The sequence below is a fragment of the Neolamprologus multifasciatus genome, chromosome 1 (assembly GCF_963576455.1).
Source record: "Neolamprologus multifasciatus chromosome 1, fNeoMul1.2, whole genome shotgun sequence".
Lineage (NCBI taxonomy): Eukaryota > Metazoa > Chordata > Actinopteri > Cichliformes > Cichlidae > Neolamprologus > Neolamprologus multifasciatus.
The window spans coordinates 29,907,399-29,934,997 of record NC_140439.1 but is presented as its reverse complement, the minus strand read 5'-3'; the positions used below and the strand labels follow the sequence as shown (position 1 = coordinate 29,934,997).

The 27,599-nt window shown below is 37.3% G+C and overlaps 1 protein-coding gene across 2 annotated transcripts; it reads left to right on the top strand.

Annotated features, from left to right (window-relative positions):
• On the top strand, positions 1-27,509 carry slc6a2 (solute carrier family 6 member 2). 2 transcript variants are annotated; one of them, XM_085134866.1, is made up of 15 exons: positions 1-192; positions 606-1,083; positions 2,128-2,259; positions 5,232-5,460; positions 11,475-11,613; positions 11,797-11,931; positions 12,548-12,651; positions 15,699-15,823; positions 16,011-16,123; positions 18,434-18,562; positions 19,196-19,295; positions 20,177-20,277; positions 24,313-24,477; positions 25,318-25,389; positions 25,667-27,509. In XM_085134866.1, exons 2-15 carry the CDS (start codon positions 786-788, stop codon positions 25,688-25,690), a joined length of 1,866 nt encoding a protein of 621 aa, XP_084990992.1. In that variant the 5' UTR covers positions 1-192; positions 606-785; the 3' UTR covers positions 25,691-27,509. The 2 variants fall into 2 exon arrangements, with proteins under 2 accessions (XP_084990992.1, XP_084991078.1); XM_085134952.1 differs by lacking the exon at positions 1-192 and adding an exon at positions 209-468.
• The last annotated feature ends 90 nt before the right edge of the window (positions 27,510-27,599 follow it).

The window sequence follows — 27,599 nt, the reverse complement described above, 5'->3', positions numbered from 1 at the left end:
TGGAGAGAAAGCGTTCAATTATGAAATATCACGTGGAAGGGAGAGGGGAAAGCGATTTAAAAGCTCGCATTTTATATCGTCTCTGCAGGAGAAGGCGAGCCTTAAAGTTCCTTCAGAATGGGCAGTCTTCCCTCAGAAGCATCTGGACAACAACAGTATCGGGTCATAGAGTCGTGTCCTTAACTTTACCAAGTATGGGGGGAAAGCCTTTTATTTGCAGGACTTTAAATTGCGTTAGCAACAATGGCATTCAACCATTTATCTTTTTTAAAATTATCCTTATGATTAATGTTTTAGGTAATTGTTAAGTAGATTGTTCAGCGCACAATGCGCTCAGTGCGCGCTGTGACGTAGAGAGGATTTTACTCTGAAGTATGCTTCACTTGTCGTCTCGTATTCCTCACTACATCAGATTCCACAGGCATTTTCCTTAATGGTTTACTAATAATAGTCACTCGGATTCAGTAGGTCTGTTTCATACAGGACGAATAACGTCGCTTTTTCATCTTCGCAGTTCTAAGAAGTTTCCCGCTGTGCGTAACTGAAACTTTACGCACAAACACTAAATCTCTCTAAACTCTGTTTTTCTTTTCCCTTCTTTTCAGCCCATGTACACGGGAGTATCACCTATAGTGTCGGTGGAGAACACTTGCGTATCCGCTTTTTGCCGGCGGGATAGCGGTCCTTATTCAAGCGCACCAACCCAGACCATTAACTCCACCAGAACCCGCAGGGGGCCGTGAGAGCGCCGCGCCAGCGTGTGCTTCGTACTCACTGCAGAGAAGATGAATATCCAGGTTATGCCAGAGCACAAGCTCTCATCGGTTGCCCCAATGAAACAGTGCAATGTGGAGAAAAAAGAGGTAGAACTGATTCTAGTGAAGGATCAGAACGGCGTCCAGTACACAAATTCCTCGATCATTCCCACCAATGGTGGTCGCGTAGGTCCACCCAGATCCTCCTCCGACGACAACCGAGAAACTTGGGGCAAGAAAATAGACTTTCTCCTGTCGGTTATTGGCTTCGCGGTGGACCTGGCTAATGTCTGGAGATTTCCTTACTTGTGCTACAAAAATGGAGGGGGTGAGTATGTGGGCTCTGTTTCTAATACGAGTGAATATAAAGATGCTTATTTATTTTTTAAATTACCAGACTGATTCTGTCACTAAATAGTCGTAATGTAACGGCAAAGATAGCGTACAGCGAAAATGAACTACAAATTACCCTAGGTGCCCTTAGTAGATTTTCTTCTGTACTGGTGTTCCTTTATTGATGATGATGATAATGATGAGACGTGTGTGTAAATCAGTTTTTTTTTATTATTTATGTTTATTTCCTAAACAAATTAAGTAAATATCCTTTAATTAACTTAATGAGCTGATGACATGACATAAAATTAATGATTTGAAACTGTCAGATAAATAATGGAAAGTGACGAAAAATTAAAGTGGCTTGTGGCTCCTCATAAATTCTGGGGACAAGATAATCAACATAAAATATATATTTTTTCAAATGTTCTTAATAGCTTTAGCCAATGTATGTAAACTGGACTATGGATTGTTTACAAAACTACCAAACACTGCATTGATGCTATACAGCGGTGAGAGAGAAAAAGTACAGTGTGTGGTTAAATAAACAAAGGAATTTAAAACAAAGTGGTGTTTTACTTTCAACACTAATGACAACAGAGTGCTCACTAGAAGGTGCGCCCTGTCCTATGTTTGTCTGCATATGCATTCACATCAACATGTTGTGGTCTGTGTTCACAGTGGTCACCTCTACCGCCGACCTGTCAATCATATAGGCCCTCAGCAAAATGTATTCATTACTGTGAATAATGTGTCAGTTGTGATGGACAATGTCAAGAACAATTCAATTGTGAGAGGTTGTTTCCATTTTGGTGGGTGTGCTACTGAGGCACAGCATGAAAATAGCCATGAGCCATCCCACTTGTATGTAATAGTGTGCTGCTTTTACAAGTATGTTATGGTTTGGGGCCCCTACCACTTCCTTTCTCCTTTTCTTTTTGGATATTGTGTTTTGTTTGCCATTTATTTCACTATCAGGCACCCTTGTTAGTTTTTTTTTTGGAAAAATATTTAATTGATATTATTTCTCTCCTTCCAGGTGCCTTTTTGATTCCCTATATTCTTTTCCTGTTCATCGCCGGGATGCCATTGTTCTACATGGAGCTTGCCTTAGGCCAATATAACAGAGAAGGAGCAGCTACGGTTTGGAAAATATGCCCCGTCTTTAAAGGTGAACTGTGACACACCCAAACACAGAGACACTCTACAGTTACCTGCACAGCCATGTATGTCTATATACTTCACCCTTCACTGATCTCCTAATCTGTGTACCTGCTTTGGTCATGTTGTTTTTGCTTCTGTTCAGTGTCTTGCCCTTTAATTTTGTCCATCTGTTCTTGTCCTTTCGCCCTCAGAGGTGCATAGTGTCACTTTAAACTAGTGTCTGTCACATTGGCTCTTTCATCTCTCTGTATTTTCTTTAATCCCTCGCCTATTGTACTTCCAACCTTGCAGCCTTCTGCAAATGTCAACTTTCCAAGAGTGAAACAAAACCACACTAGGCCAATGTTAACAGTACACTAAGGAAAATAGATTATTACAATTTAATCACTCATATTCGACAGAAGAACACTGAAACAACTCCAGTAAAACCCAGTCTATTTTAGATTTACAGAAAAGGACAGTGACCTCACTGGAGTTTGCAGCTAGCTTAAAACCTTTAATTTATTACAACTGTTACGGATTCAAATATTGAGGATGGATACAGGAGGAAAACCCAAAATAACCACACTGGTCCGGCCGGGTCAAGTCAAACGATGATTTAATGAACACACGCGTGGGAGATGGACACCATACATCAGACAGCATCAGATCTCAATACAAACTCCACACACTCATTGTTTTATGAAAATCAGGGTATTAGAACGCCCCCTCATGCGTACAGATAGTACAATACAGTCAATATTGACAACTTTAGACACATCAAGAAAAACATTCTCTTCGTCTCGAGGACAGACACTGGCTCCAGCGCCTCTCCTTGGAGCGAACTGTCCCCTATGGAGACACAACATTACAGCTGCAAGGTTTTCCAAATTATCAAGTTGACCTGTATATAATACGCTGAGTCAGGGATACAATATTAAATGAAGGTTGGTTTAATGAACTACCACTTAAAAACTTAGTAAAAAGATATAACTGAATAAAAATCACAAAGAATCACATGATATCAGTGTTATGTAAGCGCGTGCAACCTCCTGGGCCCAAAGTCATCCCACACCATGGATCAGCCAGTCATAACGCTGACTGAAGTTTTTGACCTTTATTAACTCGGGCACAACTCTATAATAAGCAACAAACTGCCATATGTATAAGGTGATCATGTTTACACCTGCAAAAAAGAGATCATATAATTATTCTGACACCTGTAAATAAAAGATTAACACCAGGTTATAACAATCACTGTAATACAGAGGTTAAATGTAATGTCAATAGCTTCAATCAATGTTTAATGCAATGCTTATTAAATTATTCTGATATAATGATGATGCTACTGCTAAAAATGAAGTAAAACACCCCTTTTCACCCGACCCCACCAAAATGACAAGTGCTTTTCATATTATGTAAACCAACTGCAGCCGCTCAGAATATTTAGATATTTTGTCAGAATAAGAGTGAATTGTTTTTCTCTCCTTGTATTTTTTTTTCCAAAGTCTTGCCCTCCATATTTTCACTGGCACTGATTCCCTACTGTTATCTTTATGAGGATAACTGACTGCCAATATGTGCCAAAATCTTCAGATGCTGATTTCAACAGTTCTTTGCAAAGCAAAATTCTGCAATGGTATTACAACACAGTTAAAAAAAAATCAGCAGGAGTGCAGAAAACACGCAGATAGTTACTACCTAAAAACAAAACAGATCTACAGCGTGCAATAGAATGCTACAGTAAAAAAATAGTCTGAATAGCTAGTGGACACTGTTTGGCCACACATTTTCATAGATTATAGGCCTTGTACTAAAGTTTGTATGCTCTCCCTTGCAATGTGCAAGTCTCCCTTGCAAGTGATGGACTTAGTCTAACAGTGGTTCTTTCACTGTTAGACTAAGTCCATCACTATTACCTGCATCAATAAATCATCTTCTGCATCTTCATAGCAACAATTCAGTGTAGCAACAGCTACTCTGCCACATGTTATTATGTATCTTACTGTTCAGTGAGGTACGTTGTTGCCTACGTATAATGTTTATACAAGCTACTCCATGTTCGTATATTGTTGTAACTCTAGTGTCAGAAGCTTTAGAACTTTGTTTTACAATACTCATACACGTGACTTACACTTGTGCTCCTGGCAGACTTTAAATATTAGTAGACTAGTGTGCACCTGATGACTTAGACAATGAAATATGTAGGAGAATAAAACCAATTAACTGAGAAGAAACCTAATCTTTTTTTAATCACAATGACTTATGCAACCAATAACTGTTTAAACTTCATTTGACAAAATGTACAAAAAAAGTTAGTATAAAAACTTGAAAAGTTTAACAATAAAGGAGGTATCACGACGTGTATCTTAAAAAATGCCAGAGAAGTCCCTCTGTCTCCACTGTTAAAACAGCACCAGTCACTGCTTTTGTTGGCTTTTGTGCTAAGGCGGATTTGTTTTTTTTCCTGCGTAGAATGAGTGGGTGATGGGTTTATGGGCTTGTCTTTTTCATGTAAGGACATTACATTCCAGAGTAGGCAAAATAACCCACCCAGAATCCATGAAGTGGATATAGTGGATATATTTGTGTGTGTGTGGACAGTATTTCTGTTTCCAAAAAACTGGTAAATTTTCAGATATGTGTATTTACCATTTACTACAGTCCCAATGAAAAAATATAGGTGCAGGTCATGGCAATGACGAAATGATAAAACAAAAACTTGTTCCCAGGGGTATGTCTGCAACCACTAGTGCTTACTTGCCTGTGTTACCCATTGTTTGTTGATTATATCGCTTTCTCTTGAGTAATGGGTAGACTCCACCTCATTTTCCATAGTTTATTTATTATACTACCAGCTATATACACTTATTTTTACAAATTATCTTGAAAAAAACCACATTGGAGTGTTTTTTTAAAAAGAACTTGACAACTGCATGAATTCCATATTGTGAGAGTAAGCCATAATTTCTTTCTCATTAATAACCCGATGTTCCTTAGGTGTGGGCTACACTGTGATTCTCATAGCCCTGTATGTTGGCTTCTACTACAATGTCATCATTGCTTGGTCACTCCACTACCTGTTCTCCTCCATGACTACTGAGCTGCCATGGCTCAAATGTGGGAACAGCTGGAATAGTGTGAACTGCACTGAATTCAATGGATCTCTTCCTGATAATAGCACATCATACGCCAAGAACAAGAATACACCGGCAGCAGAATACTATGAGTAAGTGATTTCTGAAATTAATTTGTCAGACAATAAACTATTTAGAGTACTGGATTTTAACAACAAATGAAAACAGGCAGACTTTTTAAATTCAAAGCAAAGGAACATCCTAGCATCTAGCTTTTTTGATGAGTGACAAAATCATTAAATTAAAAACCAGAAGCATGTCTACATCTGTTTTTTAGTAAAACTCTTATGAAAATCTGAAGGCTAAATATATATTGAGTATATAGTGTAAATTAAATAGTAAATCAGTAAATAGTAAACGTGAAAAATGTAGTGATCTTCATCACAGTATTGTATATAAATGCTTGTTGTTTTTTTTTTAAACTGATGACAGTGCTTTGGCCTGCTTAAACAGGAACTTACTGCCTTCATAAGACAGTGTTTAAATGTTTTGTTCATTCAAAACTCAAGTATTTTTTTTTTTTTTGTATTGTTGCTATATTAGATGCAATTAGCCTGAGTCAGTAAACTGAATACAGTATAATAATTTACATTTTAACTATGACATATTGAAGTGAAGCATTCTAGTTTTGAAGTTGTTCTCACAATAACATTAGAATAACATATACACCTTGCTAAAATAACCCAAGTAATACTTATAGAGGGAAACTACCAGTTATGGAAACAGAGGTAGAAGACTTCAAAATTGTCCAGCTATAAATGTTTTCACTGTAAAAGGCTTAAACATAAAAAGTTGAAATGCACTCTTTGAAGTGAATGAAAACACTCCATCTGTTTATACTTCAAAGACAGCCAGTTCTTCCCCAGCTTCTGTGAAGACTGACTGTGCAGTCCAGAGGAAGTCTGTGAAATGATTTGGACAATACAAGGACACATGCTAAGCATGACGCACAGAATACATTGACCGTGCACCACAGCCAATGAGCTTTTCGAGAGTTTTCACTCCCATTCGGCTGAGCATGTATGTTTATTTAATCAGTATCTATAGTTATCTTTCAAACTTCAGGAACCCTTAAACTTGATTTGTTTTAGGTATCAAATGCGTTTTATTTAACACAAAGAGGTCAGTATTCACATGCAGGCTCTAACCTTTTGGATTACGTCAGATCCTCAAAGAAGTGATGCAATATTACTTAAAGCATAGACAGGATCCATAAAACCACATCTCAGAATATATATTCCTCATGGATTATTGAACTTCATTCACAGACAACAATGGGGTACTTTAAGACAGATCTCGCACTGCAGGGGACAATAAATCCTCCTGCTTACAGCTAGCTTTGAACACAGGAGCAATGCCAAAGCACAGCATGAGGAAGGCCAACTGAGTCAACAGTTCTCTTGCTTCACCTTTTGAGCTTAGTTTGTAACATGAACTTAGTGTGTATCAAAATTCAACAGTAAAACAAACTGTAAAATATAATGCCTTCAAAAAACGGGTTGTACTTTACGTGGTTTACCAACCTAAGTGCCAAATACAGCATTTCAGTGCAGTACATTATAGGCAGAAGACAGAAAGCGCGTACACATATCGTCAACCAATTAAACTGATATGACAAATATTTTAGGAAGTAGCTGTCAGTTGATTATTCTTTGGTGTAGGGTCTAATGATCCTATACCAGCTTGTTTATTGGTTATTTTCAACTAAATAAAAAAAAGTCTGATTATTGATACAGCCTTTGTAACCTCAGAGTAACACTAAAATATCTGACAAAGACCTAAAAAGTGTTTAATAATAACTCATTTGAGGTTTGTCGCCTCACTGTTACCTTTCCTGCAAACATTTGATGGAATTTTATTATAGCATAAAATAATGATTTCTAACTATTGTTAATTTTGAATAAAATTCAATGGAATTTTATTCCACTGAATTCTTCTAGAACCAAGTCTTTCCATTTGACAGCTATCTTGTCAATGGCTCAAATCAGATTGCGGACACAATTAAACTATCTGGCTTATGAGAGTATTGAACCAAGACCATGTGATTAATGTTATGTCACTAAGGCAAAAAAAGGAGAAAAGAAAGTACCTTCTTAGTATGTAAAAAATAGAGCTAGGTTTCTGTAACTACATAACTGAAAATGTGGTGAACCTCTATTGCATCAGTCGATCAACAAGAATTTCCTCTTTTGGCTTTTGATTGGCTCTTTATAGATAGAGGTGAGACAACCAATTCTGTTGCATGGATTGCAGTTTCCTCATAGATTTGTATTATTTTGAATGATGTCTCGTATGATGTCCCTGATGATGTCCTTTTTTAAAAAAAAATCTTTTTCCACTTCTTTTATATCAAGTCAGTTGAGAGGAAGAGCTTTTACATTACATATACAGCAAACATACACTATGGCTCAATGTGACCTGGCCTTATATAGGTGATATCAAAGTAAATTTTAAATCATGTAAAAGGGTTTAGCTTGGAAGACGTCAGCTGCAGGAGTCACGTAAGGACAGCAAAAAACAGGATCTCTGCCAAAAAATCTGACCTGGGAAAAAGAGATTTGCTGGGCATTCCTCTGTGATTAATATGATAACTTTTACAGTATCAGATCAAAGAAACCTCCCAAACGTTAAATACCCAGATCATTTCAATTACCATAAAACATAGTATCTTTGCTGTCTCATTGCTTAAAGCCATACATGTCAAAAAACCACCGGCTTTCACTTAATATTTAGTCTCCTAGTTTTCACTTTTGTTTTTTTGTCTTAGATTTGTTGTTCCCAGGCCTAGTACAAAAGCTTTGGGCACACACTAGGCTCCATCTTTAAGTCTCCCTGATGACAAGTGTAATCAGACATGATTAGACATGATTCATTAGATCAGATTAAAGACAGATTCTGTAAAAAACATGTTCCATGTTTTACTCCTGTCAGAGTATATTATTAACATAAATGATGAGCTTATCAACCAAAGTTACAACTAGAAATATATTTTTAAAGTCAGCAACACTAACTCCTTTCATTATCGTACACAAAATCTATTCTCTACGGATCTAGCCTGAAAGCAATCACATCTGATGTTATGTCAAGGATAACTAGACTTGATAAATAGCTCTCATTTGAACTAAAATATCTAATTTCACAGACACTCGAAGAACCTGCCTTTGTTTCTGCCGCACACATGAATTTAACATTTGTTGAAATAATTGTTCCAAAATAGCAAGGATACAATCACATGTAATTTATTAAATAAAGCAGATTAAAATTACATAGAGGTGTAACTTGACACTCAGAACTTTGGTCATTAGTTTTACATGTACCTTTTCAAATTTTTTAAGCAACTTGAAAACAGGCTGAATGTAAAGTAGTGTGCTAGCTTCAAATATACAGAGATGAGTAATGGTAGCAGTGAGTGTTGGGATAGCAGAACAACTGGCTTAGTGAGTGACGATTAGACTAAATGTGTTTAGAGTAACTCGGCCAAAGGGACCTGGATTTATGTTATAGTGCGCATGTACTGGCAGTGCTTTATCAATGCTATCAGATGAGCAAGGAGGCTCTGGGGCATTACAGCATAACACTAAGATGAGGCCTACAGGCCAGCGCAGAGACTCTCAGCTCCTCTCCTCAAATAAACTGATGTCTTCACACGAGCATCTTCTTTCCCAAAGACCGTATAGCTTTGAATACGTTATCTGAAAAAGATAAGCAAATGTCTGTCTCTGAACAGTCTTCAGTTTGCATGTCCTTGAGGGTACTTGTGTCGGGCTGTTGTGTAAGCAACGTGAATATCAGATCCAAATCCAGTTCCACTGCTTATCAGCCCATAACAATTAAATTTTATCTTTCTTGAGGAAAGTCTTAGGGCAAATGTGAAAGGAACAAAAGGGCTTTTAAATGTTTTACTGCACGATATTGATATCCAATTAAAATCAAACCAACTCCCAGTACTTATCAGCTCTGGAGCAACATCTAACAATTTATAATATCATGACCTGGCTTGTTTTTGGGTTGTTGCCCATCACAAGCGCTCATTGGGGCAGGTTGATCTCTTGGGGTCCATGGATGCAGAATCTTAAACTGATGCTTTGGAAAGCATTTTTCTTGCATTCCAACAACCGCCTGCTTTCACAGTGCTTTTGAGTAGATCTAAAGATTTTTAAATTATTATTATTATTACTATTATTTTAAATAAATTCCAGATGTTGCAACCACACCTAAAAACAACAAAACCAGCATTGCATTTATCTGTTGTCTTGATCTAAAGAGAAAATCATACTATTTTCTATACTCTTCAGCCAAACTGTAGATATTTCTTAGTAATAGTAATAAATAACTGTATAAAAACAGATATTCATTATGTCTGTGTTGGTTCTCATTCATTCAGGTCATGGTAGTCTAAGGAGCTTGGAAGAAAGCGACTGGACTAAAGATCTTTAAAAAATTCACTCACTTTCTTTCCAAGCTCCGTAGAAGACACTCATAATCAATCCAACATTATGTGGCACTTTGAAACTTTTAAAAGTAAAGATTTCTATTTGGTTAACAATAAAAGAAAGATCTCATGAGTTTATCCATCTATGACCAGTATGACCAGTGTGTAGTCTTATAATCTTTGCCCAAAATTAATTTGACTATCAAGAAAAGTCACTGTAAAGATTCAGAAGAAAATGCACTCATGAAGACATTGTTATCTCATTTAACTCCTCTATAACTTAAATTTGCCAATTTTTATTGCTTCTAAATGTGTTATGAAAGAAAAGTGATTTTTCTGATGTGCTGGAAGACATACTAATATTTTAGGATGACATATTAAGTAACCTGAAAGATGAACTTTTCACCATACAATATGCGTACAGGTTTTTCTAAGCATTTGACGCTGTGAACTTCCTTCCCATTACTCTAGAGCAAACATTCAAAGAATGGCCAAGCAGATGAAAACAATATTTACTGTAGATAGGGAAGGAAGAGATACCATTTGTCTTTCTTTGTTTCATTATGACATAATACTGCACTTGAATCTTTGAACCAATACCTTGAATCTTACAGTAGCATTTGGCTTGAGGAATAGCCTTATGAAAGTAGAACAATGCCATAGGTCTTTATTGACAGTTTCAAAGCATTTGTGTGCAGTTGGGTGACAAAGGAAAGCAGTTAAATCACTTCAAAAGCCTGGAAACTGGATGCTTTTTCATCCAATTTCAAACAACTTTCATCCCTTAAATTTACTGTTAGAGGCCGAAGTGTTTGAGGTGTGGACCCAAAAGCAGACACTGGAGAGAAAAACTAAGTATAACAAAAAGCAAGCCGTTTTTATCAAAACAAAAAACAAGGCAAAGAGAGCTTAGAAAAAATTAAACTAAAACCTAAACTGGGATAAACTAGGTTTAACAATGAAAACCATGACAAGAAAACATTAACCTGAACAGAAGCATAAAATAATCCTGGGACCTGATGTGACATGATCTAAGGCGAACAGACGAAACAACGCTGAACAGAGGGAGACAGAGGACTTAAATACACAGAAGGGTAATGAGGGAAGTGGAAACACCCGGGGAAACGCAGCTGACACAAATGAATCTGAATCAAAAATACAAATAAAGTCAAAATGCTGGGACACAGATCAAGCCCCCTTACATTTACAAGCCAACAATGTTAAGTGACAAACTAAGGAAACCATCAGCTACTAGTTGGAAATGTTGGGACACATTTGTCCCACAAGTTGTTTTTACCCAGGACACTTGTTAACTTACCATTTTTAAGACTACCTAAACCATTGTAGAAAATGAATGAGCTTATTCATCAAAAAGCATGTCTGTTAAGATATAGCTTCAGTGTAAAATAAATACATAAATGAATTTAAGATGCCTTATCTGTGACAACCTATGCTAAAAGTAGTGTTACATGACAGTTTATATTGATATATAGCACTTGTGTTTTGTATAATTTTTAATAGATATATGATTTATGGCTTTGTTATTTACCAACAATGCTGTGTAATTCTTCAAAAATAGCTTGTGAAATACTAAAAATTGTATACACTGCATGAAAAGGGGGAAGAAAAACCCTCTTGGTGTCATGATATAGTGCTATTTATCATCTTTTGCAGACGGGGCGTGTTGAATCTTCATGAAAGTAGTGGTATCGAGGACCTGGGCTGGCCTCGCTGGCAGTTGGTTTTGTGCCTGGTCGTGGTAGTCTTCATCCTGTACTTCAGCCTGTGGAAAGGTGTCAAATCGTCCGGCAAGGTACAGCCACAAACAGTTTTATTAGTTTTCTCTGAATCGTTTTATACCAAGTGTATCCAACCCAAGTGGGATGATTGTTCATATCCACAGTTCATTGTATTGCGTGTTTTCACTGAAAAAACGGTTCACTGAAAAAAAGGAAAATATGATTTCCTTTTCGTTTTCTGTTTGTTCCCTACTCAGGTGGTGTACATTACAGCTACAATGCCCTATGTGGTCCTTTTTGTGCTGCTGATCCGAGGCATAACCTTAGATGGGTCTATGGATGGCATCAAAGCTTACCTCTCTATTGACTTCAAGCGACTAAAAACGTTAGAGGTCAGAGACAGACTATGAAATTCCCTGTTTCAGTGCTATGCAGATTTACACTTTTGTGCTTTTTTCAGATGCTGAGTTGTTATTGAGTTGTTGTTAGGAGTTAGGCCATGAAACTCTCAGGTGTATTACTTAACCTGCTGCTGCAAAAAAACAATCATGTCAGTGTCTAAGTCGATTTACACAGCCCCCTTTCTGAGTTACTGTTATGTAGTGGGTGGAGTATGTCATGCTTAGGGTTAAATGCTAAATTTCATTAGTGCCTCCCAGACTGAATGAATGTACAGTATATGAATGAATGTGCTCTATACACACAATCTTGAGACACAATCTTCCCCTGTCTGAGCTCATGTATGTGTGTAAGGGTTGATATTCATGTTTTGCAAAACATTTGCACAACATCCATAAATAATATACCTGACATGTTTTGTAAAATAGAGCCTGGTGTTCCTGGCTAATTAAAAAAAGGTGCAGGTAGACAATGATTTGTTTTCCCAAAGATGATATTCAGGGAAGTAATGAAAGTTAGTGTATTCACGTCAGCCTATGGCTGTGTGGCATTTTAGGTGGGAACCCTCTCTTTAGGAATTGATACATCTTCTTGTTACTTTTGGCATAGGTGTGGACTGATGCCGCAACACAGATATTCTACTCGCTGGGTGCAGGATTTGGTGTGCTCATTGCATTTTCTAGTTACAACAAATTTGACAACAACTGTTACAGGTAAGGGTTTGCATTGTATTTGTGATAATCTGAAATAAGCCCACTGCAAAATTTATCCTGCTGCTTTTAAGCTACCCTGTTTTTTCAGCTTTTAATTGGATTATGCTGCAGAGGTGATCTTAATCTGTCTAACTTACCCCAATGAACAGGTGTTAGCAGAGCAGATAAAGTACAGGCCAAGAAGAGCTGCCAAATAATAGCCAAAGGCTGTATGTTCACTGGTCTGTTTAAATGCTGCTTTTCCTCAGGAAACGTAGGAAATGTGTTTGGAGACTTGACAAGTCTTTTCCACATAATTAGGTTGCAGTTGTCCTCTTACAGGGAAATGTTGTTGGCAAAACACTTTGAGTTCGACCTATGGTATCACAGTTGTATATATATATATATATATATATATATATATATATATATATATATATATATATATATATATATATATATATATATATATGTGTGAGACGCCCTCTAGGGTGGTAGAAAATGGCCAACCTAAGATGTGAGTGTGTGTGCGTGTGTGTGTAGAGTGAGAAAGAGAGAAAGTTGTCTGCTTTGTGCAACAGGCAGACAACTCTTGCTTAAAAATAGCTTAAATAAGTGAATATGATTATTAACTGCTTATATTGTCAAATAAGTAGATAATAAATAATAGTCATAACAGAGGCCTCAAAGCTAAATCTTAACTACACTCTGATTATATGCATTATGGACCCTGCTCTCCTGTCCTCTCTCATTTATTCACGTTTGCTAAACCCCAAACTAGGCCCCTTTTGCCTTCCTCCTCTCATGTCCCATTTAGAAATGTGAGTGGACTGCTGGCAGGTGGAATTTGCATTATGTCCTTAGTGGCAAATGAGCAGATTTGAACTATTTGAAAGGCAGCAGCCTGGAAGAACAAGCAATGTTGGAAAGAGTTTCGTTTGAATACCAACAGAGACAGAACACCAGCTAAATAGTGAAAATAATGTAAATTAAATAATGAAATAAAAGTCCTGCTAACGAAAACTTAGCCTAATAATTTTCAATTAACAAATGGAAAAGGAAGTTATTATGACAAAGAAAAACAGGTTAAAATAACAGGAAGTCTAATATCAAAACACACCAGATTCCAGTTAAAATCTAATCATGTTTGTGTAATCATTAAACTATTAATAAACTATGTGTCTAAAATTACTGTGTTAATTCGTCTTATTAAATGAAAATTGCAGGGGATCACATACAGAGACCTGTTTAACGAGATACATGTAAATGATTTCCCCGGGATTGTGATAAGAGAGGACCCAAATGCGGGCACTGACTTTGATGAGATGAGTGAGCTTTTATTTATAAGAAGAGATACTACAGACAAAAGTGGAGGTGTCGAGGACAGGAACTAAGAAATAACCTAAACTGGAAAAACCTAACAAATGAAACTGAAGCCAAAACTCACAGGATGACATGCAGAGGAACACAGGGAGACTCAGGGAGACAACACAGACAAACCAGCAACAAGCACGAGAAAACACAGGGCTTATATACTCACAGGAGATAACAGGCAATGGGAGACAGGAGGGGAACAAAGCTTGGAGAAATCAGTGCTGACAAGACAAGGAAGCAAAGCAGAATACACTAACATGAGACAGACCTTCAAATTAAAACAGGAAGCACACAGAGACAGCCTGGAGGGAGAAAGAGAACATGAAGAAGCACATGACGGGATGAGGAAACAGAACACAAGGAGTGGGAACACGGCACCAGAACTAACATCACAATGTAAACACAGATACACAGAGGGGGACACAGAGGACAAGCACATGAGGGGAACCTACTGAATACACAGGGAACTAAACAGAGAATACAGCACAGGTGTCGAACTCCAGGCCTCGAGGGCCGGTGTCCTGCTAGTTTTAGACGTGTCCTTGATCCAACACAGCTGATTTAAATGGCTAAATTACCTCCTCAACATGTCTTTAAGTTCTCCAGAGGCTTGGTAATAAACTAATAATTTGATTTAGGTATGGTAAATGCATAGCGCTTTTCTAGTCCCTAAGGACCCCAAAGCGCTTTACACAATCAGCCACCCACCCACACACTGGTGATGGCAAGCTACATTGTAGCCACAGCTGCCCTGGGGCGCACTGACAGAGGCGAGGCTGCCGAACACTGGCGCCACCGGGCCCTCTGACCACCACCAGTAGGCAACGGGTGAAGTGTCTTGCCCAAGGACACAACAACCGAGACTGTCCGAGTCGGGGCTCAAACCGGCAACCTTCCGACTACAAGACGAACTGCCAACTCTTGAGCCACAATCGCCCAATGTTCACCCAGGGTGATATCTAAAACCTGCAACCTAAACTAGAACACTGGACACTATGGAATAAACTAAGATTAACAAAAATAACCTTAAACATTAATCATAATGCAAAATCACAAAGACATAAACAACTCAAAACGCTGGGTTGAGAGACCCAGGATCCTGACATTAAATACATTTACAGAGGTAAAGTGAATGAATAATTGAATAAAAATACATTTTTCACAGCCTAAAAACTAAAAATAAATGTCGAAAGGGGTGGTGTTAGGGGGTAGAAATTTTTTTGTTGTTGAGATGATTCACTCACTAAACCAATAAAGATGTCAAGGTCAAGTTGGATTTGTTCTTTTGGTCTAACAGCAGCAAGTTAGTGACCAAGCACCATAATCTCCTTTCCATCCACCTACTAGAAGCAAGGGACAAAAGTTTCTCATTATGTATTATATGTAAATCAATTCATAAAACATTTGAAAGATAACAAGTAACATTCGGCTTCATTTTAGATTTGTCTTCTTGACCCAGTACTAACTTTGATGCAGATTACCATAAAAGAGAAGCACTTATATTAGCAGTGATTTAACAATGTTTGATGCCATAGAATGTGAACGAATGATACTAGCTCATTGGAACTATTGTGTACTATAAAGATCGGATAAAAGGTCGGATAGTTGGCACTTTTAAAAATAGAAGGTATACAGAAAAAAAGAAAACTGTTCCTTCTTAACTTTTTATTTTTGCATGTGCTTTTTTAATCTAGGGATGCTCTCTTGACCAGCACTGTGAACTGCGTTACCAGTTTCTTCTCAGGGTTTGCCATTTTCTCTGTGCTCGGATATATGGCTAAAAAACATGGGGTGAAAGTAGAAAATGTGGCAACAGAGGGTAAGTTTTCACATAGCAGTAAAAGCATTAGTAAGACTGACATCACTCACTAACCTATGTTGCTGTAATGCATTTTATATGTGATTTTTAACTTTGGAACGAATGATACAGTATTCGATCATCTGTACTTAATACTGAATACACATAGATACATACAGGAATGCTGAAATGTTCATTGTATATACAGGTGCAGGTCTGGTGTTTATAATCTACCCTGAAGCAATTTCAACACTTCCGGGCTCAACATTTTGGGCCATTGTGTTCTTCATCATGTTGCTGACTTTAGGCATTGACAGTGCAGTAAGTACTACGGACTATTACAGCAGCTCCTTAAACTAAACTCATATCCTTACAATTGAAAGTGGACCGCTTATTTATAAACAGTTATTTTCCAATTATCTCTATATTTTATATATAAATATATAATTACTTGCACAGTGTTGGGGAGTAACGGAATACATGTACCGCCGTTACGTATTTAAAATACAAAATATGAGTAACTGTATTCCGTTACAGTTACCGTTTAAAAAGGTGGTATTCATAATACAGTTACTTTGCTGAAATAAAGGGATTACACGGTGGTTTTTTTCCTGTTTCATATGTTAGACTATACCCTCTCTATTTTTGGTTTCAACGCCCAGACAAAACACGCATTAAGAGGTTCTAATGCCTGTCTCTCAATCTTGCGGCCCATGTCACCTCTACTTGTGGCCTGCATAATGACGTGAAGAAATATTATTAAAAATTATTGTTCAAAAAATTATTTAATATGAAGGCAATAGGCAGAGTGTTTACAGTCATAGCTCTAAAGAATGTAGCCTCATGGGCAGTGTAGTCCAGTTGTAAGTAAGCTATTAAGACTCAACTGTACACTGTGTTCATGTTTTCTTCCGAAACAATACGTTTCGTTGGAGCAGCCTTTCAACGCTTCTCTCCGTCTCTCGTTAGCAAAGTTGACCCAGACAACAAAGTAAAGCTAGTTTTCGGCTACGAGCCTGACACGAACCTGATGTATTAGCCAGAGGTCCCTTTACTACGGTTCAGAGCCACGGACCTGTTTTATATACGTGCGGAATAGTTTTCTATAGATCGCTGCAAAAAGTGCAGCCTTACCTAATGTCCACCCTACTGTTACTCATTTTATATTAAGATTTAAAAATCTAGTTGTTATTGCTATGGCGAACAACCTTCAGTGATAGTAATAAATCACACAGCAATAGTACATTCATGTACTTGTAAAAAGCTTGAAAATATATTAAGTAGTCCAAGGTATTTAGAATATGTTACTCTCATTGAGTAACGTAACGGATTACGTTACAAAATACATTTTGGGGCATGTATTCTGTAATCTGTAGTGGAATACATTTTAAAAGTAACCTTCCCAACACTGCTCACACATTATGCAAGTGGAAAATAAATATGTCAAGTTGTAAAAATATATAAAAGCCCAAAGACAAAAATAAGGCAGCAGTTGTGTGGTGAATATTACAGCTGAAATACATTATTATGTATGCACAACAAGAAATAATTTTATTAAGAGAGAAAAAAGTGTAAATGATAATATGCACTCCGAGAAAAATGTGTTACTGTGGTTCACAAATGATGCGACAAAAGTAGACACCTCCAAGCACGGTTGTAAATGCAGCAAAAAGAGACATTGAGGAGCAATAGAGCTCCACTCACACCATACTCAGAGGTCACATATGGTTCCTTTAGCACTATGTACACAAAAGTGTCCACAATGGTTTGACCTTAATGTGTACACAATTCTCTTTCAGTGTGACATGTCGTATGTTGCTTGGCAGTATTGTCGACTTGACAGTTAAGTTAACATTGTCAAGTTAAACTACAACAACAGGATAGATAAGATAGATAGATAAAAAATTAACTTATCGATCCAATCACTTATTGCGTAGAACAGATTGGGGTGTGTAAGAAAAATATTAAACAGTATAACGGTATTTTTATTTATTTCATTAGACTCATTATTGGCACAAAACATGAAAAATGTTGGTACATTTAAACAAAAGGAAACTAGCATAGTGTATGTGTGGCTTCAGGTGTCATCAAATGATTAGTGAACAACATGCCAGTAAAAGAACAGAAACATAATAATAAAAATGAATGAATAAAATAAACAGATAATTGACTAACTAACATAACTACAAACATAAATATTAATATAAATATTGTTACAGTATAACCAAATGAATTTTTGCATGAAAAAGCTCTTATATCATAAGCCATCTAGACTGTCAGTCATGCCAAATACCTCAAGTTTGTATTTTGGATATTATTAACATATTTAAAGATGATCTGCATCCCTGTATCCCACTCTAATCTTAGGAAAGAGTAATAACTATTTCATTAAGGATAAAAGGATTTCCTATTATTTTATAATATATCATATGCATCGCCATGCTTTTGTGTGATATGTAGATATTTCACTAAGGTTTTTTCTCCTCTGAAGCCACCTCTTGTAGCTAAAACACTGCCATAACAGTATTGACTGAAATTGCAAATTTGCAGTTATATGATTGCCATTGGAGTTCACTTACAGCTCAGATTCAGTTCTGAGTGTCTTGTGTCTCTTTGTGTGTCCCCTCCCAGATGGGTGGCATGGAGGCAGTCATCACAGGCCTGTCAGATGACTTTAAGATTCTCAAAAGAAACCGAAAGCTTTTCACCTTCGCTACAGCTTTTGGAACCTTCCTGTTTGCTCTGCTCTGCGTTACCAACGTCAGTATGACTGGATGTTTATCTGCTTATTTACTTATTCATGAATATCTAAATAGTACATATTGTTTTAAATAGTTTACTTTTGTAATATACTTTTGCTGTGTAAAACACAGCTGACATTTAAAATGCAAGGGACTCAGTCTCATGACTTGATGCCATCACGAAGCAAACTCTTTCAAAGAAAAAGACCAGCTCTGATAACAAATCATAATTTAATTAAAGCCAATATTCAGTTTTCATTCACATGGTATCACCAGCAAGGTAAAATTCATGCTGACTGTGAAAATATAAACTTTGGAGACAGGATGAAATTGTGTTAGTGAATCACATGGTTTATTCCCTTTATCAGATCAGCAAAATTAATAGTAAAGTGAATGATGCCTTTCTTTTGGCGTATCCTTGAGAAAGGAAACAGACCAAATCAAAGATTTACTTACGTCAAATGTGCATGGCATATCATCCTTTGAAACTCAATTTTAATTAATCTTTTAGAACAAAATTTGTATATGCCGTCTATTAGTTCATTTACGTTGAGAGAGACTTGTTGGTTGATTTAACCAGCTGCATTATCTTCAAAGTAAAACAGTTACATATGGCACACACACTAAATGATGGTTCTTTCCTGCTTTGTAGGGTGGAATGTATGTCCTGACCTTGTTAGATAGGCATGCAGCAGGGACTTCAATACTCTTTGGTGTGTTGATCGAGGCCATTGGAGTGTCGTGGTTTTATGGTAGGTATGCCCATGGCATTCTTTATTATTTAATATTCTGTTAAGTTATTTATCTGTATATCTGAATATGTATCTATATTATACAGATAGGTATCCAATTAAAGTGAGGGGATGAACATTTATCCCATTAAAATCCTGTTAGGATTTTACTGGTATGGAATTGGTCCACTTGTCTCTTTTGAGGGAACGATCTCTGCAAATCAGTGCAAAACTTAATTGTTCTCTCTCCTGTGAACCTGAATTGGATTAGCAGAAGAAAATTGATAGATAAGACAGAAATTTAAATGGTGGAAAAAAGCAGACAGTCTGTCATAGGTTAAGCAAGGGAAGACCAACAAGCAGAAAATTAAGTTTAGCGATGAGTTTTGCCTTAGTGGAACACATATCCAGATTGCATTTGTTTGTATTTTGCACTATGGCAGCACAGGGATGAACAAGATAACATACTTAACTTAAAAGTGTCATTAAGAGAGATATACAGAGGCAGAGAGAGAGAGAGAAAAGTGAATAAACCAAGTCCAAGACAGAATACTTTTTGGCACATCACACCTATCTAATCTTTTAAGTCATCTGTAGACAAGCAAAACTGGATAGATATGGATAGATTAAAATAAGAAAAATCTCTTAGGAGGCAGAAAAAAAATGTTGATAACAACATGGTCATTTCTTTGGAATAATGATATGAATAAGATGCTTGATGGGTTATGTCAGGTTTAGATTATCTCAGGTCACTCATTAAAAATAATAGTGGACTATGAGGGTGTAAACCATGTTGCATTTTCTCCTTGTGTCCAGTGAGACTGCATGCTTGGCACAAAGAGCTGGCTGAAGCCTACACTGATTAGTAACCTTCGCTGTTTAACTTTTTATGCTCGCCCCAGGTGTGGATCGCTTCAGTGAAGATATTGAGCGAATGATGGGCTTCAAGCCAGGACTCTACTGGAGGCTGTGCTGGAAATATGTCAGCCCTGCTTTTCTGTTGGTGAGAGCGGCAACAGCAAGAAAGATTGTAGTCCGATACTCTGGGACAGGCATAGTATCTGAGCTCAGACCAAAACATAAACTCAGCAAGGCCAGATAAAACTAAAATGTTTCAAGAATCAGCGACTGGATTTCTTGGAATTATTATTTACTTTATGCATTTATTTATTTAATTTATTTGAATATCTTGCATTCTTAATGTTTGAAAGCTGCATAGAGGTCCAGTTCAATTCAATTTAATTAAATTCAGTTTTATTTATATAGATGGCCTGTATTTGTATAGCGCTATTACTAGTCCCTAAGGACCCCAAAGCGCTTTACACAACCAGTCATCCACCCATTCACACACACATTCACACACTGGTGATGGCAAGCTACAGTGTAGCTACAGCCGCCCTGGGGCGCACTGACAGAGGCGAGGTTGCCATATAGCACCAAAGCACAACAATAGCCGCCTCAAGGTGCTTTATATTGCTAGGTAAAGACCCTACAATAATCCAGCAGGTCCATTTCATTCCAGCATTAAGTTTCCTTCTCAGTGATACAGTACTGGTTAGCTCATGCAAGATGTAACATGAGAAATAATAAAAAACAGAGAAAGAATAGAGAACTTAAAAAAAACAAACATTTACTACACCAGAGAGAGCACATATGCACATAAGCACAGAAGGAGGGTGGGATAAGGGAGAATTGTTTGAACCTTAGCGTGCCTTCTGGCGAGTTCCTCACTGGCAGGTGGATTTAGCAGTGCGCTGTTCCACGTGCATTAGAGGAAGCGCATTGCTTGATTCACTGTTATGCAAAAGTGGGTGTAGACAGCCATGTGCTTCCTTTAATATATTTGCGTGGTGGTTTGCAGAAATTAGTAAAATTACATATTGTAATGAATAATAACAAGTTACCATTGTTTATGTATACATTTTTGTATACAGGGAATTCCCCAGGTTACATGCTTTTGTACACCAACAGAATACATATCCTTCCTGAAAACTAAAAAGTTTAATTTGTTAGTAAGCTAGGAGATAAGAAATATGGCAGAGATATGGCGGTGAATTCAGTGTTTACTTTTTAAGTCAGTGAATACACTTAAGTGTCCATGTGTTTCTCTGTGTGAAGTAATAATTTGTTCTGGACTATAACTTAGATTTACAGGCAAAAATGTCTTACAAGGCAACAAACTCTTGTGGCCATTAGAAGCATTGCTGTTTTTTGTTTTTTTTTACAGCCAACTTCATTAAAGAATCTGAATGGATTCATTCATTCACAAGACTTAGGAAAATACTGTCTCACTGAATGCTGAAAGAATTTGGGATCAATCACATGGCTTCCTCTCATATATTAGTACACGAGAGATGGAGAACAGTTTATTGAAGCATAAACAGTTAAACAGATTAAATTAGTTTCACAAATATCATTTTTCAATCATGTTCTGCACATATTTTGCGGTGTGTGGTTTCATAGAAGTGTGTTGCTTGTTAGGGATAAGAATTGATAAGGAGTTAGTGATTCCAATTCTATTATCAATGTCTTATTGCTTTAATTCCTTACTGATTTTCTTTTTGTTTTTCACTGGGTTCTTATTGGCTCTGTTGGTGTCACCACCATCGCTAGGCAACATATCAAAGGCATTCCATTAATGCAAATTAATTGCCTATTGTGTGGGCAAATGTTTGTGCATGTGGGAGAACGTGTGTACTAACTAACAACTTGGGGTTGTATTAACAACTTGGGGTTGTTACTCAAAAAAAGTTATTTATTACACATATTACACAAATTACAAATTTGTGTAATATGTGTAATATGTGTAATGGAGTATTTTGCATAATTAATTTGAGGAGAAAGTAATTCATTATATTACTTGTTACATTACTTTTGCATTTCTCTGTAAAATGACCTGAAACACATTGTCTTAAATTACAATTTAACAATGTAAATCTATGGGCTATAGTCCCATACACCAACACAAATCTCTATCCTAATGACACATACAGTATATGATCTTTATCGTAGTATTGAGATATGACCACAAACCCAACAACACAAAGCAAAGATGGACACAAAGAGACTTTAAAGTGATCGCTGCAGTAATTCTACTTTAGAAACATGGACAGGTATAAGTGGAGGCTGCAGCCTGATTGCTCATCTGTTTCCTACCTTTTGAAATTTTGGGTCTGGCTGCTGGGCTGCCAGCTTTGAGCACTCAGCTTTAACATCAGTCTGGGTTTTTGGCTAGCTTAGCATTAGCACAGTGTCTGTGCAGATGTTTGCAAAAAGCTAGGGTTAACAACATAATGCAGTTGTTTCTGTCCTGGATGCAGTTTTCACTTTACCATCGTGCTCTCGTCCTTTTAAAAGTAATGGTCATATCCACACTCTACACTCCACAAGAGTGTAGAGTTCTTCTTTGGCTCTCGGAGGAGGCGGACGCACTTTTCTCCTCTCCCTTATCTTCCCTGCTTATGTCCTTGTCTAGTGTGGGGTTTTTTTGTACTTTCCCTGGAACATTCTCTCACAGTCTGTTCTCTAAAACCTAAAAGAGGAATTATGGAATTATGGATTGGCTCAACTGGTCCCTAAATGCAATTGACGCCCCTTTCTCAACGAGAAGTTTGGGCTTGGGTGAGCCTGAGTGCTGAAGATATCTACCTATTCGGAACCATGGTAACAGGGTTCTGGCGGATCGGAGCTGGCTTGGCCCTGACTTATCGAAGAATTAAGAAAGCGGAACCGGCTGTTCAAACCCCCACAAGGCTGCCCGCTGGGATTGGAACGATGGGAGAGGCGTGAGTTTCTCAAAATGGGCTCATTGAGTCACCACGGATAAGATCTTGGAGAGGCTACGGCTGCTGTGAATACTCAGAATAAGATCTCTGACTGCAGACTGGATACATCTCGGAAGGACTAGCCCGGAATAACATCTCTGGGCGCAAAATTGGATGACATCTCGGGGAGGCACACTGCCGTGAGTTCTCAGAAATCGGCTCCTCGAGCACAAGAAATGACAACATCACAGAAAGCAAGTATGGCGAAGCTCGCGGCTCTCCAATGGGACCAGTGTTGGACTGTAGAACTGCTTTGAAATTCATATGAGCTGTTGCACTAAAGTAAAAAATTAACATCACTCATCCGGATACCTCTCGGCGCCAGCTACAAGGCCGGAGCTGAACAAAAACACCCTGATAACGACTGTGTTTAGTCTGTTCCTTCCCATTCCATGCAAGGCCACCTGGGTTGGCTGGAAGACTGTTTACTTAGCCTGGCAGGGCGAAGGACACTGTCTCAGCTGATCTATCGACACGCACACACATACATATACTGATGCTGATAAGCACTCACTGACGCATCACCCTCCCTACCCCGGATCCAACGCCACCTCCAACGCTTACCTCCCCTCTGATGTGGACATCGGGTCAGTTGGAGGCGCAGTCGAAAGATTGCAGCGGTCCCAGATCAGATGTACACACTGGAACTCTTTCCCATGTTGCTTGTCTGTGTTTATTGTGCTATGGTGTGTTGATATCTGTGCATTCCTGTATTATCCTTTTGTGTTACACATTTTGATGTTTTTTTTCTTCGCTACCTAGCCTGACCTGTCTCCCCAATGTGATGTTTGTGTATTGTATGTACGGTCGGCAAGGTCTATCATCTCGGTTGTGGGCAAAAGACCTGCAACTGACAAATAAAGGCTATCTCATCGTCTCATCTCTCATCTCAAATGAAATCAGCTGATTGTAGCAGTGCAAGTGCTAAGTGGAAATGAAAAGGGGAATCAACAGGCAAGCACTTGAACAATTTTGAAGAACTGATCAGATCAATTCTCAATTCCCATCCCTATTGGTGGCTGAGCTTTTATTTCGCTCTTCTGTTTACATTACTGCCTTTTATTCTTTTCTCTTTTTTGCCTTTGTTGCCTGTTTTACAATTCTATGCATGTTTTATTTCAGACATTAAGACCATTATCACTCCAAATAGATCTTACCTTTATATTGTGTCTATTATTCTCTTTTTTGTCTCTTTTCTGTTCTTTTTTCAACAGTTTGTGGTAATAGCCAGTCTGACATCATCAGACCTGAGCTATGATAGCTACATCTTTCCTGAATGGGCCAACCAAATCGGCTGGGGTGTGGCATTGTCCTCCATGCTGATGGTTCCTTCTTATGCGATGTATAAGTTCTGCAGTCTATCAGGAACCTTCCGAGAGGTTTGTATCAAGATATGTTCAGCACACAACGTTTAAAAGTAACTGTATTCATTTCGTGACTCATCCAAGTGACTTCTTCAGTTTGTCTCTCCCACTGAAAACACAATTTCCAGATAAACAGGTTCAACTTTCTTGTATTTCCTTACCTGGATGATTAAGTGTGTATCAAGACATATATATATATATATATATATATATATATTGACTCAGGTTTTCAGCAGGCTGATCATTGAAAAGAAGCAAATATAAAAGACATTTTCACTGTAGGAAGCACTTAGAAACATTTTAAAACAAAAATCGAATTTATCTATATTCTTTGATGGATATTTTCTCATGGGTCTCATCTGTCACTGGAAAAAAACATTCTTTCTGATCATTTGCTAGTCCAATATTTCACCATGGAGCTCAATCTCGCACACAAAGCAAACATCATTTTTTGCTTAGATTAACCTGTTTTTGATTTGAAGGCTCATCGCTCAGAATTATTATTATTTTTTTAGTGCAAAGAGCAACTAGAAGTATAAATAAGTAGTTGGTTAAAGTGAAAAAAGTATCACTCTTCATACGTATACAATACACATAAAATAGAGCATCAAACACAGTGAAAATTAACCTTACATAACAGTAGCTAGATTCAGTCACTTCCATTGGTGTACACTAATGCTGTGTGAATTTGCTTTTGTTAAACTCCTGAGACCTATATTTAACACTTAGCAGTTAACTACTGTTAACGCCACTCCATTGTAACAATTCCTTCTATCTATCTATCTGTGTGTGTGTGTACTTAATAGAGGACATGCTTCTGTTAGAACTGATTTGTCATAATTACTTGTTTTGCAGAGGATAGCTTACTGCATCACTCCAGAACATGAACATCACATGGTTGCTGAAGGAAAAGTCCGGCAGTTCAGAGTAAGGCTCACATTTTTTTTGTTTAAATATGAACTGGCTAAATGGCTGTAATTAATTTGGGTTTGAAGACAGGTGTGTCTACTAACTATTGACTATTGTCTCAAAGTGTGCATGAGAGGCAAACAAAATGTATGGTAGACTTACAAATGTAATGTAATGTCATTTTACTGAACAGAGAACAATATCAAAATATAATAAGGTACTTTTAGCATGTTGATAAAACAGACGCTTGTGAGTAAGCAATAAAGTACGGATGAGTATATCTATTGTGTTACAGCTCAGACACTGGTTGGCCATCTGATCACAAATACAGTACCCAGAATACTATCATCCATCCTCACATCTGGTGTCTGAAGTTCCTGTGTGCCACCTGTGGTCAGACAGACAAGAAGAACAGTAGGCTCCAACCTCTCTCAGCAGCCTCCCTCTTCTCTCTGCATTTACCACCCAAGGCCTTTGTTGTCAACAGTGGCTTCAAGCATTTTGATTCAAGAGCCTGCCTGCTAACATTTGGAAATCATTCTACAGCTTCCACTACCAAGGGAGGATCACACTGTGGGAAAAATTTACAGTTATTTGCTCATGATTTTTATACACCATTTTAATTAATTAATTATAACCGTAGTTTTCATTTTGTACACTTTGCATTATCTCGTGGAAGGTATAAAACCTAAAACAGAAGCAATCCCATTTCCCTGTATACTACTAAACAGGGGACTAAAAATGTTATAACTTTTAAACTTGTTTTAAAGGTTCTTTATTATTGCGTTGTTATTGGAAGAAAGTCTTCATTCTTACCATTCTGTGTGCACAGTGACTTATCTATGTCAGTGCCTTATCAAGCAAGACACTCTATGTTTCTTACAGTTCACAGACAAAGAAATAAAATACACTGTGTCGACTCAGGAACCCACTAAAATCCAACCACTTTGTGGATGGCAATCTCCTAGTCCTTTGACACAAATTTCAAAGAGCTTGGAGTCAACAGTGCATTAAGGTCAAGCTCCTTATCAAATGAAAAACCAAGAAGAAACAATCCTTTTGTGTCACACTGTGTTATAGTAAAGGGAATAATGCATGTATTACTCCAAAGCTTCAAAGAACTGGCAGGCTTCGTTCAGCTCTTACGCTTTGAGAAGCATAAGAAAAACTTATAATTAAATCTTAGCCTCCAAGAATGGCTAATTTATAAACTGGTTAGTCTCTGGCTGCTCACTTAAGGTGCAGGGGAAAAAATTCACCAAAACAAATGGCGTAACTGTTACAAACAGCTTTGTATTTGTGTTGTGTGACTTTTATCTTCCATTTTTTGTCTGTTTAGTGCTTCTAAAGAATCTCTGTGGCTTTTCCTTCAAGGAGACAATGAGAGAAAGGACAGTGAGAGCATGTGTGTGTGTGTGTGTGTGAGGGTGTGTGTGTGTGAGTTGTGTATTGGGATTATGTTGCAAACCATGCTATATGCTGTTAGCGCACATTACACAGAATACAACAATCAAATGCCTCGCTTTCTTGTGCTATATATTAATGATTATGTTATTTGATTATAACACTTATATTTTCATTTGAAACACGACTTGTAGTGTTCCTGTTTTCATCATCATAGAAGTGCCAACAATTTGTATTAGTGATATTTTTTATCTTCTCCTGTTTTCTTTTTTGTTTTTTGTTTTTGTTTTTTTTATTGGGATGAAGTTGAAGGAGTCTAACCTTGAATCATAACAGAAAAAGGAATAAAGCCACAAAGAAAAAAACAAATATATGTGGAATATATAAGAAGATATAGAAATATATGAATATATTCTTTTGTTATATCTAATATTGTATTTATCAACTTGTTTATAGCAAATCGTGAATGTAAAGTATTTTAAACGTAACTGTCCATAGTCATAATATAGTGTTTGATGTATAGCTAAGAAAAAAAATTATATTCCATGTAACCTTGGGCTACTTTGTCACATATGAATGTGAAAAAAACCCCCCACCTTGGCTTTACTGGACTACGTTTAGAGTTAATGCTATGTACAACACCAATGTCCTATTGATCGTGAGTGACAAATGTCTATGAAGAATTCTGAAGTATCAACACAATGATAATAAAGAATTTCTTCTATACAGTTTAACATTGCTTTTTCTTTCTTTCTTTCCTTTTGTTTTAGTTTTTAAGCATTCAGCTATTGCTAACTTCATCTGTGTGTCATAGACATTATGAA